General features: G+C 43.8%; 2 protein-coding genes and 1 pseudogene across 2 annotated transcripts; all 3 read left to right on the forward strand.

The window, feature by feature from the left end:
* The first annotated feature begins 2814 nt into the window (after window positions 1–2814).
* LOC119307059 (pyridine nucleotide-disulfide oxidoreductase domain-containing protein 2-like) lies at window positions 2815–7709 on the forward strand. The gene is made up of 16 exons (XM_037583145.1): window positions 2815–3187; window positions 3358–3519; window positions 3635–3817; window positions 3915–3972; window positions 4122–4172; window positions 4249–4331; window positions 4668–4755; window positions 4963–5007; window positions 5090–5164; window positions 5270–5338; window positions 5657–5772; window positions 6267–6379; window positions 6611–6690; window positions 6889–7009; window positions 7140–7206; window positions 7339–7709. The coding sequence occupies exons 1-16, from the start codon at window positions 2862–2864 to the stop codon at window positions 7466–7468; spliced, it is 1767 nt and encodes a 588-aa protein (XP_037439042.1). The 5' UTR covers window positions 2815–2861; the 3' UTR covers window positions 7469–7709.
* A 2444-nt stretch (window positions 7710–10153) lies between these two features.
* On the forward strand, window positions 10154–10976 carry LOC119307060. The gene is made up of 2 exons (XM_037583146.1): window positions 10154–10431; window positions 10505–10976. The coding sequence occupies exons 1-2, from the start codon at window positions 10306–10308 to the stop codon at window positions 10964–10966; spliced, it is 588 nt and encodes a 195-aa protein (XP_037439043.1). The 5' UTR covers window positions 10154–10305; the 3' UTR covers window positions 10967–10976.
* A 2563-nt stretch (window positions 10977–13539) lies between these two features.
* Window positions 13540–13910, forward strand: part of LOC119308882 — a 5822-nt pseudogene continuing 5451 nt past the window's right edge.

The raw sequence follows: 13910 nt of genomic DNA on the forward strand, positions 1-13910 counted from the left end.
CTCATTCTCTTCCACTCCGCCCCTTCCCCCCCTTACTTTGCATTCGCCACTGCTGTACCTCTCTGGCCGCCACTCAGGCATTGCCGGACACCCGCAACCACCACCCGCGCGCCCGCTCACCTCATACTATGGGCGTCGTCCACCAAAGATCCGTGCGCAGCCACATACCCTCTCCCCCCCTGTTGGATGGCGGGGGCGCTCGAGCATGGAGGATGAGTTGTTGTGCAATGCGTGGTTGGCCATATCCACAGAATTCATAGGCAGGAGCAGAAGGGAGCGGAATGCATAATTTGTTTCACACGCGGAAGCACATTGCGTCATACGATATGCACATCATTCATGAATGCAATGTGTAGTCGTCAGTGTATCGATGTTACATCATCTAGACTGCCGTCGCCAAGTTTTGAGGCGCGGTTGATCGGTTGGAGGCAAGGTGGCCATTTGCGCGCAACAACCATGGATATCGTAAGTTTTGCTTCTTCTTGCTCAACTTGTTAATCCATTCATTCACTCAATGTTGCTCTACACATTGTGTAGATAGTACGTGTTGTCGTGATGTACCACAGGATAAAGGGACGACCATTTACACACATACATTGTTGCACGAAGCTCAAGGGGCAGTATGTGTGGGATGATGTGATCCGTTCATGAAAAACTTGTTGAACATCCAGTTAATCTCATTGATTTTGAACTATTGTTGTGCTAGACTTTTTTGCATGCCATGTATGGATGATTTGTACTGTTTTTCTATCCAAACTTTGATGAATTCCATCATTTTGATGAGTTTTGTCCGATTAGTTGAAATGCGGTTTGAAATGTATGCGGATAGCGGATGGCCGGTTCCCGCGTCCGTGTCCGCAGACTGCCCCCCTATTCACGGACGGATGTGGTGTCCGGATTCCAGGCCAGCGTTGAAGATGCCCTAATTGCCCAAAACTATCACATTTGTTGTTAAGTTTGGAGAAAACCATGGTAGGGATTTTAATTCCCTAGACCTGTCGCAATTTGACATTGTCTCCGTCCTAAGGCGAGCGGAGATACTGGTCTCCACTCTGGCAATGTGTGAGAGATAGTGATCTCTCCTCCGTCCTCGGCTTGGTTGTCTTGACATAACAGACGCTGTTCCTCTCACCCTCCGTCTGGTGCGTCCCTACGGCCTCTACGCATGCTGATCCTCTTCGGCGTGGAGTTCACCTTCGACCCTATCTTGTTGTTTTCTTTGGGGGCAGTTGTGTTTGGGTTTCTCTAGATAGCATCTACGTACTCGCTGCATGCATTTCTTGCATGTATCAAGTTTGTGTCTTTGTATTCAACACCACTGTATCCCCTAGTTAGTTGATGGTTTCACTAATTTGAAGTTGGACTATATGACTTTTCTCTAAAAAAATCTTTTGAAGTTCCTATCTGAACTTGCCCCTTGTCTACCTTGATGACCATTTTCACTTGATTTCATCCTCGCACGGGCTACCCTGAAGCCTTTCTTTCGATGCAGACCGATGAGAATTATCTAACCAATACAGACATAGAAAACATATTGTACGTATTAGTTCAATAAATGATTCATAATTTCTTACCATACCACTCAAGCCCATGTGGATAACTTGCGCTTGTGAGTTGACCTCTATAGTTTGATCTTTCATCTTTATCTTTACTCCACGATCAAATTTGATGTCTTGAAAGGTCATATAGATTTGCATATAACTCATCACTGTTTCTAGTTGATCTTGGGTGGTTCTCTACGAGAGAACCTCCGGAATGTTGTTAGCTTCAATAAGAGCCCAAGTTCATCCAAAGCGGAGTTTGATTGTGGAAATTTGGCCAAAATGATAAAACACGTGCAACAAATTTTGCACCATCGGACAATCCAGTCAGGTGCATCGACAGATTAGAAACCTTCCATGAGGCCAGACAATCTGGTCATTTTGGACCAGACAGTCTGGCCATTTTGGACCAGCCAGTCCGAGTGCATAAAAAAAGTCCAATAGGCAGATTTGGGTATGGAATTTCCCATTTCTTTTGCTCTTTGTTGATCTTAATATTTTCATCATTTGAAATCAATGATATTGACATATATCTTCATCTTGATGCCATTCATTCCAAAACATCCAATTTCCTTATTGCATCACACATGAAACATGTCGTCATACATAGGGGACGACATATAATTGGAGAAAGAAGAAGACTAGTATTATCTTGAACACATTTTTCTAGTGACTGTTCTGTGTCCAACAGTTTTTTCCATTGCACTGGTTATTGTTTTCCACGATAATTATCAGATCTAAAGAGTCGGTATGTTTTCCTAAAAAACTGTTGCTTTACACGTCATTGCAAATACCTTAATCTCCAGTGAGGATAATTATCATTGGCTTTTTCTCTAGACCCGAGTAATGTCATGTTGGGCTCGCACTTCTCCTTGGCCCCGGCATGGACAACCCGGCCCGAAAGCCCGGCATCTAGGCCGGGTTCGGGCTTAGCTTTTCCACCCGAAGCCTGGCCTGAAAGCCCGAAAAGGGCATTAATCACTATTTTACTACAAATGTAGGTATAATAATATATCATTTAAATGTCCTGAAATTAATTGTTTTAATTTAAAAAGAACACTGTTCATGTGTTTCGGGCCGGGCCGGGCCGGGCTAGGGCTTGAGATTTTGGGAACGGTCTAGACAAAGCCCGGCCCGACGAATGCCCGGGTTTACTTTCCCTCATGGCAAAGCAGGGAGACGTATTTCCCCAAACCCGCCTTCCTACGAGTGCCGCTAACAACCACGCCCTCACTCACTGGCCACCTGAAACAGAAACAGAAACAGAAAGATTCTCTCTTTCAAGTCCGGCCGGCGGCTAAACCCAAACCCCCGAGCCCGATGTCGCCGGCGGCGACGCGCATCCTGCTCGCGGGCGCCCGGCGCCGCGTCCGCGGCCTCTCCACGTCGGCCGAGCCCTCCCCCTCCCCCTCCCTGTCCCCCTCGCAGCTCCCGAGCGGCAAGCGCTGGGACGCGGTGGTGATCGGCGGCGGCCACAACGGGCTCGCGGCCGCCGCCTACCTCGCGCGCGCCGGCCGCTCCGTCGCCGTGCTTGAGCGTCGGGGCGTCCTCGGCGGCGCCGCCGTGTCCGAGTCGGACCTCGTCCCCGGCTTCCGCTTCTCCCGCTGCAGCTACCTCCTCAGCCTCCTCCGCCCCGCCCTCATCCGGTAAACCGTCGTCTCCCGATCCCCTCCTCTCCCGGCGATCGATCTCAACCTCCATTTCCGTCGGATTTACTTACGAACCGGGCCCCTGTTCCGTACCTGAATTCTGAAATTCTGTGAGGATGTATGTACTGAAGAACTGATGCTGCTGCTACTGATGATGGATGATTCAGGGAGCTGGAGCTGGAGAGGCACGGGCTGAAGCTCCTGCCGCGGAGCCCGTCGTCGTTCACGCCGTGCCTCGACGGCCGGTACCTGCTCCTCGGCCCGGACGCGGAGCTGAACCGCTCCGAGATCGGCAAGTTCTCCAAGAAAGATGCAGAGGCATACCCGAGGTGACTGACTGACAGACAGACAGACAGACACACCAAGAATTCACTGTGGTTTCCTCTGCGCGTTTGAGCTTGGTTTGGTCTTTACACTAGCACTGGGTTTGATGTGTGAGTGTAGGTACGAGGAGCAGCTAGAGAAGTTCTGCAAGCTCATGGACTTCGTCATAGACTCGCCTCCACCGGAGCTGAGGCAGCTGTACCATGCCTCCATGGTCGACAGGATGAAGGATAAGGTGGACAAGTCAGTGTTCTGGAGCAAGCTTCTTGGCCTTGTGATGCAACAGGGGCAACAGGACATGGTGTGAGTGCTAAATACATCACCCCTCTTAGTGATGTTATTGTTGCAGACATTTGCGAACAATGCAGTGTGTAAAGTTGAATCTTTTTTACACTGGCAGGAACTTCTTCGACCTTCTTCTGTCGCCAGCGTCGAAGATCTTGAATAACTGGTTTGAGGTTGAAAGCTTGCTTCCCTCTTATCTGAAACACTTCTCTTCTGTCTTCACAATGATCATATGGAGAAAGCTGTATTGCATTTGACTATCTACACATGTCGGATGAGAATAACTTCTTGAGTTCTTGTGCTGACCGCTCTAGTACTACAGGGTGATGTATTGAAGGCGACCCTGGCGACTGATGCCGTGATAGGTACTATGGTAAGGGTGCATTGCTTAATCCACATTTTGTTGCGCCTAATGGATTAGTGTTTGACAATTGCGTCTCCTTGTATAGGCTGGTGTGAACACTCCAGGATCAGGATATGTTCTCCTGCACCACATCATGGGGGAAACTGGTGGTCAACGTGGTGTTTGGGCGTATGCTTCTAACCATATCCATGTTATTCTGCTCCACCATAAAAATATGTAGTTAGCAAAAAGCCAAAAACCTATAGGATAATGTAGCCTTCATTGTTCTACGTACACTTGAAACTGAATAAAGGATTGCTGGTGCTTATCTCCACTGGCTAGGCAAACAAGTATTCAGTTGCCTTAGAGTCAGTTTCAAGGGGTGATGCCACAGGAAATGTCATCACACTCTACCCAAATTTGTTGGTGTTGCCACTTTTAGTTCTTTATTTAGTTGGTGTCTTCATTTACCTTTCTTTCTCTTTTTCAGAAAACCTTTCATTATTTTTTTTTTTACACTTGCAGGTATGTCGAAGGTGGTATGGGTTCAGTCTCATCAGCTATAAGCAAAGCAGCCCTCGAAGCAGGCGTGCAAATTGTAACAAATGCTGAGGTGCATTTTCTCTTCTTGTGCAAGCCCTCTTTGTTCCATGTCGATCATGTTTGGCTGAACAAATGATTAAAATCAAAGCAGATCAGGAAAAAAAACTGGGTTTTACATCGAAGAAGTCATTAACTATGTAGTCGCGTAATTATAATTGTGCGACCAATTTTTTATTTGGCGTTTCTTGCCTCACTTGCCCCAGTTTTTTTTGCATAGGTTTCGCAAGTAATGGTCGATGAAAATACTGGAAAGGTGCAAGGGGTAAGTCTTGGACTAATCAGCAAGTGTATGTGCACTGTGTAGTTCATTTCTTTCTACCTCTTGAAGGTTTGAGAATCTGTAGGTTGCTTTGGCTGATGGAACCGAGTTGCACTCATCAGTTGTGTTATCAAATGCCACACCATATAAAACATTTGTGGTAAGAATCACTCTGAATATGTAGCGGTGTGAAGATTTTTTAGCTCTAATTTTGCAGGCATAATTAGAAAATATCCTCTAAATTGACACCTGGTTTTATTTGCAGGATCTTGTGCCTGCCAATACTCTTCCAGAGGAGTTCCTCTGTGCCATCAAGACAGCAGATTATAGCTCCGTAAGTACTTAGTTACTAGCTTTTTTAAATAAAGGAATTACATTGGTGGTGTGCATTCTTACAAATATCTATCTATGCAATATACGATGATAACCTTGTTCATTTACTTGTATAGTCTAGCTATTATCCTCGCCTTTCATTAGTATGGATGCCAAAGTTTTCTCAAGTAAATAGAACTCGTGATTGTGGGAAACAGACTATTCATAGCAATGTTATATAGCATATGAAAATTCTTACGTGCAAAGCTATTTCTGGTCCGCATTGACTTTCAGTAACCAACTTGTAATAGTGTTGCTAACTATGCCCTCTGGAGAACAGGCAACAACGAAGATCAACGTTGCTGTTAATGCGCTGCCACAGTTTCGCTGTTGCAAAAACATCAACCCTAAAGGTGGCCCGGAGCACATGGGCACCATACACATTGGATCTGAAAGGTAATTAAGTTAGGGAATATTTCCTACTTTGGCACATATTTATCAACTGTGTCCATTGTTCTTCTGCATATCTGTGGACAAGCAACAATCTACGAGAGACTGTTTGTTATCTTGGTCCTGTTCATGTATAGTAGAGCAAGGAAAATAATCTCTTAATTCAACATTGTCACTCTTCAATAGGAAATTCTGCTGTTTACATTTAGTGTTCCTTGCTTGTCATGTCAACCTGATGCACCAACTTGGTAGCCTACATCTATGTATCGAAGTATATGTTATTGCTAGTACCTCAGGATAATAAAGAGCATAGTCTGGCCAGGCTAAGCAGTCATAAGATGTCCGAGTTGTGGATTAGTGTTTTCATTCTTCGAAGGAAAAAGCTAGATCATCTGGCAAATCAATTCTTTGTGTGAGACGATTTTTGTATAATTCAGCAGTCACCTTTTCAGACTTAAGCCTTGTTATATCTCAATATGGAACTTTTACTTGCTCTTCAGCATGGAGGAAATCGATATAGCATACAAGGAAGCTGCAGGCGGCTTCTCATCCACAAGGCCTGTTATAGAAATGACAATTCCTTCAGTCTTAGATAAGACCATCTCTCCACCAGGTATGTCACTTTCTTTTGCTTCCCCATAATTTCATCTGAGTAAGTTTACTATTCTGCAATATTTAATTATAAGGAACCTGTTCTATATACATTAAATTTACATTTTAGAGTTAATGTGTTGAAGGTCATTTTCGATGTTTATAATGTTGTGATCTTCCATATTGTGTATATACTTCACATGGACTTATGGACTGACTCGTATTCCATCTTTCACTTTAATCCTTTGGATAGGTCAGCATGTTATTAATCTGTTTGTTCAGTACACACCCTACAAACTGTCAGAAGGCAGTTGGCAGGATCCGGCTGTTCGAGTAAGTTGATCCTTCTTACATTTTGATTTCGTGATGCACTGTATGTTTAATCTTTGCCCAAACACAAATGAAATATATGATAAAATTGATAACCTTGCCCTTGGGCATTGTGATCCATCACTGTGTGGAGAGAATGATTTTTCTGAAATTAGATCCACCTACCGACCATTGACCATTTTGATCGACACCAATTTTCAGAAATCATTTGCTGAGAGATGCTTTTCCTTGATCGATGAGTATGCACCGCACTTTAGCTCATCAGTGATAGGCTATGACATGCTGACTCCACCTGATCTTGAAAGGGAGTTTGGCCTAACAGGTAATATCCCTTGGTACTGTGTATTGTCTTTTGTAAGCTGTGCGCTCGCAGACCGGATACCGTTTTGTATTGTTCCTTCTTTTTACCAGTTGAAAAACTTAGCTAAGCAGAGACGATTCACATTTCTCAGGTGGCAACATCTTTCACGGCGCGATGGGCTTGGATTCCCTCTTCCTGATGAGGCCTGCCAAGGGATGGTATGTTCGAGTCACATGCATATTAAGTTGTGCTCTGGTCCCTTCTACTCCACAACCTTTGACCCTTCCAAGGTTCAAAACCTGTTCCGCTTTGTGATAATGGCTAACCTGTTTTCGCTTTGCACCTTACAGGTCAGATTACAGAACCCCTGTGAAGGGGCTGTACCTCTGCGGCAGCGGTGCGCACCCGGGCGGCGGGGTGATGGGTGCCCCGGGCCGCAATGCTGCTGCCGTGGTTTTGGATGATCTCAAGGCAAGATAGATGCAATTAACGGAAGGTGGAAACGGCAGCTGACACTAGGGTAGCATTTTCAAGCACAAGGCTGCAAAAGCAGCACCAGTGTGCAATCTCTTGTACCGAAATGCGAACCTTGTCGTTAACACTTCGTTTGGATGTTGATATTCAGACTTAGATATTGATATTGGCATTGGCTAGCCCGAATTCCGCTGTTTAGATGTACAAGGAATCAGCCCACCGAATTGGGCTGAAATATTCGTTGCCCCGCTCTGAAAGCCTGCGTACCTGTTCCCGGATTCAGAGGGGGGGAGCTCGATTTTGGCTGATATTCGGGAACCAGCCCGCAACCATACCGCTTCGACCTCTCCAGAAATAGAAGAGGCGGGCTCGAGCGGGAGAAGAGGCGGGGAGAAGCGGCGTGCACTGCCCCGACGCGGAGCTCCCGGCGGCGCAGGTCAGATCCCGTCCACCATCTCCTTCGCGCCCTCTCTCTCTGGCGGATCCCTTCCTCCCCCGCGTGTGGGCACGTCCCTCTCCTTCCCTTCCAGACCGCACCCTTCTCCTTTGCGCTCGCCACCCCTGGCCACCGTCTTCCCGAGCAGCACGGCGCACGGCGCTCCCTCTCATGGTGGTTGTCACGGCAGGCTTCCCCACCCCCATGGGCAGTTCTTTCTTCATCCCCATGGCCCGTTCTTCCTCCATCCTCAACCCTAACCCTAGACAGAAACCCAATCCCCTTCTAATCCCAACATTATATGTTTGTTTGCTGATGTATTTTTCCTTTCAAACAACAGGTCAATTGATTGGTCTGAAGATCGATTCGAGGATGGACCCCGAGCAGCAGCAGCAGGCAGATCCAAGGTAATGGTTTGATAGTTGTAAAAGTTATGTTTAACATGTGATGGTTTGATAGTTGTAAAAGTTCCCCTTTTATCCTTTTGATGCTTGCTTGAATATGCAATTTGTTGATTCATAATCTGTACAAACGATTGTTGTCTAATTATATAATTATTGTGTAGTTTCATAATGCCAGATCAAGTAGACATGATTTCATACATAACTGAAGAGAACAAAAGGAGAAAGAGGAAAAGGATAATATTGACAGAACTTTACTTTGAATCTGTTCTTCTCGGAATGGCATACCTTATTTCACAAAGAGCACCTCGTGGATTAGGTAGTTTTAGTGATGATGAGCACAAACACACACTTAGGAAGTATTTGTTGAAGGATATGTATGATGGCTCAGAAGTGGCATGCTATGATCAGCTACGTTTAACGAAAAGAAATTTTCATGATTTATGTACCATGTTGCGTGAGAGGTGTGGTCTGCGTGATAGTGTGTATGTGGCTGTGGAAGAAAAGGTTGCCATGTTCTTGCTAGTAGTGGGTCACGGTCTGAAAATGAGGTTGCTTCGAGGCACATACAAGCGGTCTTTGGGAACTATAAGTACTTACTTTTCCGCAGTGTTAAGAGCCATTCTATCTATGCATGGGGAGTTCATTAAGCTTCCAGATGCTAATGTTCAACCTCCCGATGACTACAAATGGAAGTGGTTTGGTGATGCACTAGGAGCATTAGATGGCTGTCATGTAGATGTTTCCGTTCCTGTGGCTGCCCAAGGGAGGTACAGGAATAGAAAACAAGACGTCAGTACTAACATGCTTGGTGTGGTGGACTGGAACATGAAATTTCTGTATGTCTTACCTGGCTGGGAGGGTTCCGCTTCGGACTCTAGAGTCCTACGCGACTCCATGAGAACTGATCGCCAAGATGCATTTGTTGTACCTCATGGTATGGCTTTTTCTCTTGGCTTTTTGTTCTCTTTAATTTCGTATGCTACAACCAAACCTAACTCACTTGTTTAACAATAGGAAGATATTACTTGGCTGATGCTGGTTACACGAATGGACCTGGATTTCTAGCTCCATTCAGATCCACTCGGTATCACTTGAAAGAGTGGGCATCAAGTCAGCAACAACCCCAAAATGCCAAAGAGCTATATAACTTGCGCCACTCTCGTGCTAGAAATGTAGTAGAGAGAACTTTTGGGTTGGAAGAAGAAGTGGGGTATTCTTCGCACTCAAAGTTTCTTTGACATAAAGGACCAGGTAACATGTGTCCATTGGGTTTTCAATAAGATGCATAACATACTGAAAAATTCTTACGTAAAGAGAACATTGTTGCAGATTCGAATCATTAATGCTTGTTGTGTGTTACACAACTTTGCAAGGGATAGGCAACATATGATGGATGACTTATTGCTGCATGAAGTGGATAATGAAATAGCTTCCCAGCCAATTGAGGTTGATGATGCTAACTCAATAAGAAGTGTTCAAGTCACTAATGCATGGACCAACTTCAGGAACCAATTATCTAATGACATGTTTGCTGAATATGTTGTGGCGCATGCAAATTTACAGCAGTAGTATGACATGTGATTTAGCAAGATGATGTATTTTGCTTTTGTGGTAGCTAGATGTTAGATTAGCAAGATGATGTCTTTTGCTTTTGTGGTAGCTGGATGTTCTCTTTTGTGCATAGCTATCGTATGGTGACGTTTGGATATTTTGTACATCATCACCACGAGAAAGCAATTAATATATGTTTCCTTTTGTTTGTCAATGTTATTCAAATTTTTACTTTCAGCACCATGGTTGAAGAAACAAAGAAGAAGTTTAGTAGAGATTACTTGACATGGACAGATGAGATGGATAAGGTATTGTTGGATGTTTTTGTTGAACATCACAACAGAGGTGATCAGGGCCAAAATGGATGGAAGCCACATGTATACAATGCTGCTATAAAGGCAATACATGATAAGTGCGGACTACATGTCACAAAGGAGAAAATATGTTTAAGGATGAAAACTTTTGACAAGCATTGTGGTACAATTAGCAAGATTCTTTCTCAGAGCGGGTTTGGTTGGGATTGGGTCAATAACAAACTACTCATGGATAGTGATGATGTTTGGAACAAATATGTCCAGGTAAAAAATGAGGTTTAGTTAATTTATTCTATCATATATGCATGCAAGTGATTTACTTTGTATGTGTGTGCAGGCTAATCCGAAGGCAGCTTGTTACAAGAACAAAGAAGTGAAGAATTGGGAGGCAATATTAACAATATACTCCAAAGATCATGCAACCGGTGATGGTGCAATGACAGGTGCTGAAAGTGCGGCGCAACCAATAGAACTAGATGAAGTAGTCGTTGAAGCCTCTCCAGAATTGCCACCAAAAAGGCAGCGAACAGGTGATGCTATCTTGTGCATGCTTGGAGAAATGAAGGGTTCTTTTCAAGATGCTATGAAATCACTTGAGCCACTAGAACTGCCCAAGGTTACTCCTCCTCTTGAAATCCTTGCTGCCCTTGAAAAGATCCCAAATTTGGCTCGTTCAGACATGTTACGAGCATATGGTAAACTCATCCTTAGTGAACGTTTATTCCAAGCGCTTATGGAGTTACCCATGGAGTTTAGGAAGGAGTGGCTATTGATGCTTAACGAGAAGAACAATGTTTGATTAGTTTCAAGTGCTTATGTCGTTTCTTTGTTTCATGTAATAGGTATGAACTTGTTGTACTTGAATTTCCTATGTCATGTAATGATGGAAAACACATGTATTGTGTGCTTCATTTGATCGTACTTGAATTTTCTATGTTATATGTTGTTGTTGGCTAAGTGCCAATTTATAAGTGCTGCTGTTATAATTGTTGCTGATGAAAAGTGCTGCTGCTGTTGTACAAGTGCTGCTGTACATGTGCTGCTGTATATGTGCTGCTGCTGTGCAAGTGCTGCTGTGCAAGTGCTGCTGATGTATAAGTGCTGCTGTATATGTGCTGCTGCTGTATAAGTGCTGATGTGCAAGTGCTGCTGATTTATAAGTGCTGCTAATATGTGCTGCTGTTATGAAAATAAGTGCTGCTGCTATAGAATATGTGATGCTACCATTGTATTCTTCATATATAATCATTCAAAAAATATATTACATTGTAGTCCTGCTGTATATGTACATATTGAATACAATGTAGTTTCAAACATTACATCAAAGTTCAATTTTCATCATTTGACAAATGGACAATTCCAATGTAGAGAAAGACCATCCAAACAAGCTTCAGAATTGAGCCTCTCAGCCGAATTCCAAGCGGCAATTCTGTGCACATCCAAACAGCAGAATTCATGCTCAATGTCAATATCAAAGTCAAGGAGATTTGATATTGGGGCCAATTCAATGCCATGGCCCAGAATATCAACATCCAAACAAAGCGTAAGCCATCTGGTAGAGACCATTTTGTCATGCATACTTACATGATAAAAAAGATGAGACATGAGAAGCATTTTTCTGAATGAATTGTTGCAGCTGTTCTCATTTTGGCTCTCTTATCGGAGGGCTCAAAGGGATTAATTCTCAGTTACACGGTTACATCAATTTTCTTCGGTACGAAGTAGTTTCTCAATGCCGTCTGCCGAACCTTCAATTTGGTTAAATGTGAAGAGGAGTAGAGTTTGTGAATCTAAGTCTTAATAAGGCCTGATTGGCGGTGTTTAATAATACAACGGACATCCATGAACTTCTCACCCTTCTTCATGCAATTGTCACCATTTTCTTCTCTTCTGGCAAGAGGAAATAAAACATGCAAATAGAATGATCTCATGTTTTTGCAGCGCTTATTGCATGACGGAAGAGACTGTAACAGAAACCTGGCTCTTGAATGATTTGCTCAACACTCATCGCAAGGACTTCTCGTTGTTCCTCATGCGATTGACATTAGACTACTCACTACATGAAGTTTTCACTATCTTTTCTTCTCTTCCTGCACGAGGAAACAAAACATGGAAATATAATGATCACATGATTTTGCAGGGTGTACTCATATGATAAAAGAGAGACAATAACACGCTTCTTGAATGACTTGATCAATACACTTATTGCATGCCTTGCTAACAATGTTGCATTGTTAATGCCCTATATATATCCAGCTTATATCCAGCTGCCTTAGAATCTGGGTGTCAAAGGTCCAATGTTGTATCGTTAGTATGTTTCCTTCTGTTTTAGTGTCCGGTCTATGGGATACTCTGGAGTGAAATATTGGAGGAAAACAAAATATAATGGTATTTCCTGATATACTCCTGCATTACCAAAAACCTTGGATTCATCAACCCCAACCCGGATCACAGCCGCATTCATGTTCGCAATGGAGCTCGCCTTCAGTCACTTCGCCGTCGCAGCGGCGACCGTTGTATTCAGCAGCACCATCTGGCAGCTCCGCCACACTCCCAGCCTTCCTCCCGCTAAAGCGCCACACAATCTAGGCAATACACGCTGCGCCGCATTGGAAGAACCTCGCCTCTGCCCGGACAAATGAGTAAATTCTCACCAATCGTCTTTGCCGGAGAGGCACGATACTCGGAGGAGTGTCTAGCACACACCAGTATGGGTCGGGCCTTCCTAGTGGGAGGCAGGGAGATGAAAACATCCGTGACATCTTGTGCGAGCTTGTTCAGATGTCCGTTCTCACTTTTTGTGGCTAAATGCCCACCGTGAAGGTTGGCAGTATGCTCACCAACTCGCAAAGCCATGCCGGACTATCAGACTAGTTCGAGCTTAGCGACGGAGCAAACCTGCAAAGCTACCGAGCATGTAACATCAAGGGGGATCCACTTCCCTATGATCTGGTTGTACACATACCCGCAATGATACTCAACCTTCTCCAAGCATTCACGAGGGCATTTAGTATAGTAGGGCAAGGAAAATGATCTTTTGATTCAATGGTGTCACTCTTCAATAGCAAATTATACTGTTTACATTCAGTGTTCCTTGCTTGTCATGTCAACTTGATGCAGCGATTTGTTAACTTACATCTATGTGTTGAAGTAGTTAATGTTTTTGCTAGTACCTTAGGATAATAAAGAGCATAGTCTGTCCATGCTTAGTTATAACATGTCCAAGTAGTAGATCAGCCTTTTCATTCTTCCTAAGGAAAAATCTACATCATGATCTGGCCACTTATTCTATTGCATGAGATGATTTGCAGTCACTTCTTCATACCTAATCCTTGTCACATTTCAACATGGAACTTTTACTTGCTCTTCAGCATGGAGGAACTCGATGTAGCATACAAGCAAGCTACAGGTGGTGTCTCATCCACAAGGCCTGTAATAGAAAAGGCAATTCCTTCAGTCTTAGATAAGACCATCTCTCCACCAGGTATGCCATTTTTCTTTTGCTTCCCCATAACTGAAATTTTGTAAATTTGCTACCATGTGTTATTTAATTTCACTACCCTGATGAACCAAGAAATGTGCATGGAACCTGTTCTATGTAAACTACATTTACATTTTAGAGGTCAGTTCGGATGTTCTGATCTCTCATGTTGTGTATATACTTAAGATGCAGTTATGGACCGACTCAAATTCCATCTTCCACTTTATCCTTTGAACAGGTCAGCATTTTTTTTTGAGAATCA

The sequence above is a fragment of the Triticum dicoccoides genome, chromosome 5B (assembly GCF_002162155.2).
Source record: "Triticum dicoccoides isolate Atlit2015 ecotype Zavitan chromosome 5B, WEW_v2.0, whole genome shotgun sequence".
NCBI classification, from domain to species: Eukaryota; Viridiplantae; Streptophyta; class Magnoliopsida; order Poales; family Poaceae; genus Triticum; species Triticum dicoccoides.

Excerpts from the sequence above, each read along its gene's own strand:
- LOC119307060 (XM_037583146.1), top strand. The coding sequence starts at position 10,306 with ATGAAAACTTTTGACAAGCATTGTGGTACAATTAGCAAGATTCTTTCT. Across the intron at positions 10,432-10,504 it reads TTTGGAACAAATATGTCCAG|GCTAATCCGAAGGCAGCTTG; the intron begins GTAAAAAATGAG and ends ATGTGTGTGCAG.
- LOC119307059 (XM_037583145.1), top strand. The coding sequence starts at position 2,862 with ATGTCGCCGGCGGCGACGCGCATCCTGCTCGCGGGCGCCCGGCGCCGC. Across the intron at positions 3,520-3,634 it reads GATGCAGAGGCATACCCGAG|GTACGAGGAGCAGCTAGAGA; the intron begins GTGACTGACTGA and ends GTGTGAGTGTAG. Across the intron at positions 7,207-7,338 it reads ATGAGGCCTGCCAAGGGATG|GTCAGATTACAGAACCCCTG; the intron begins GTATGTTCGAGT and ends TGCACCTTACAG.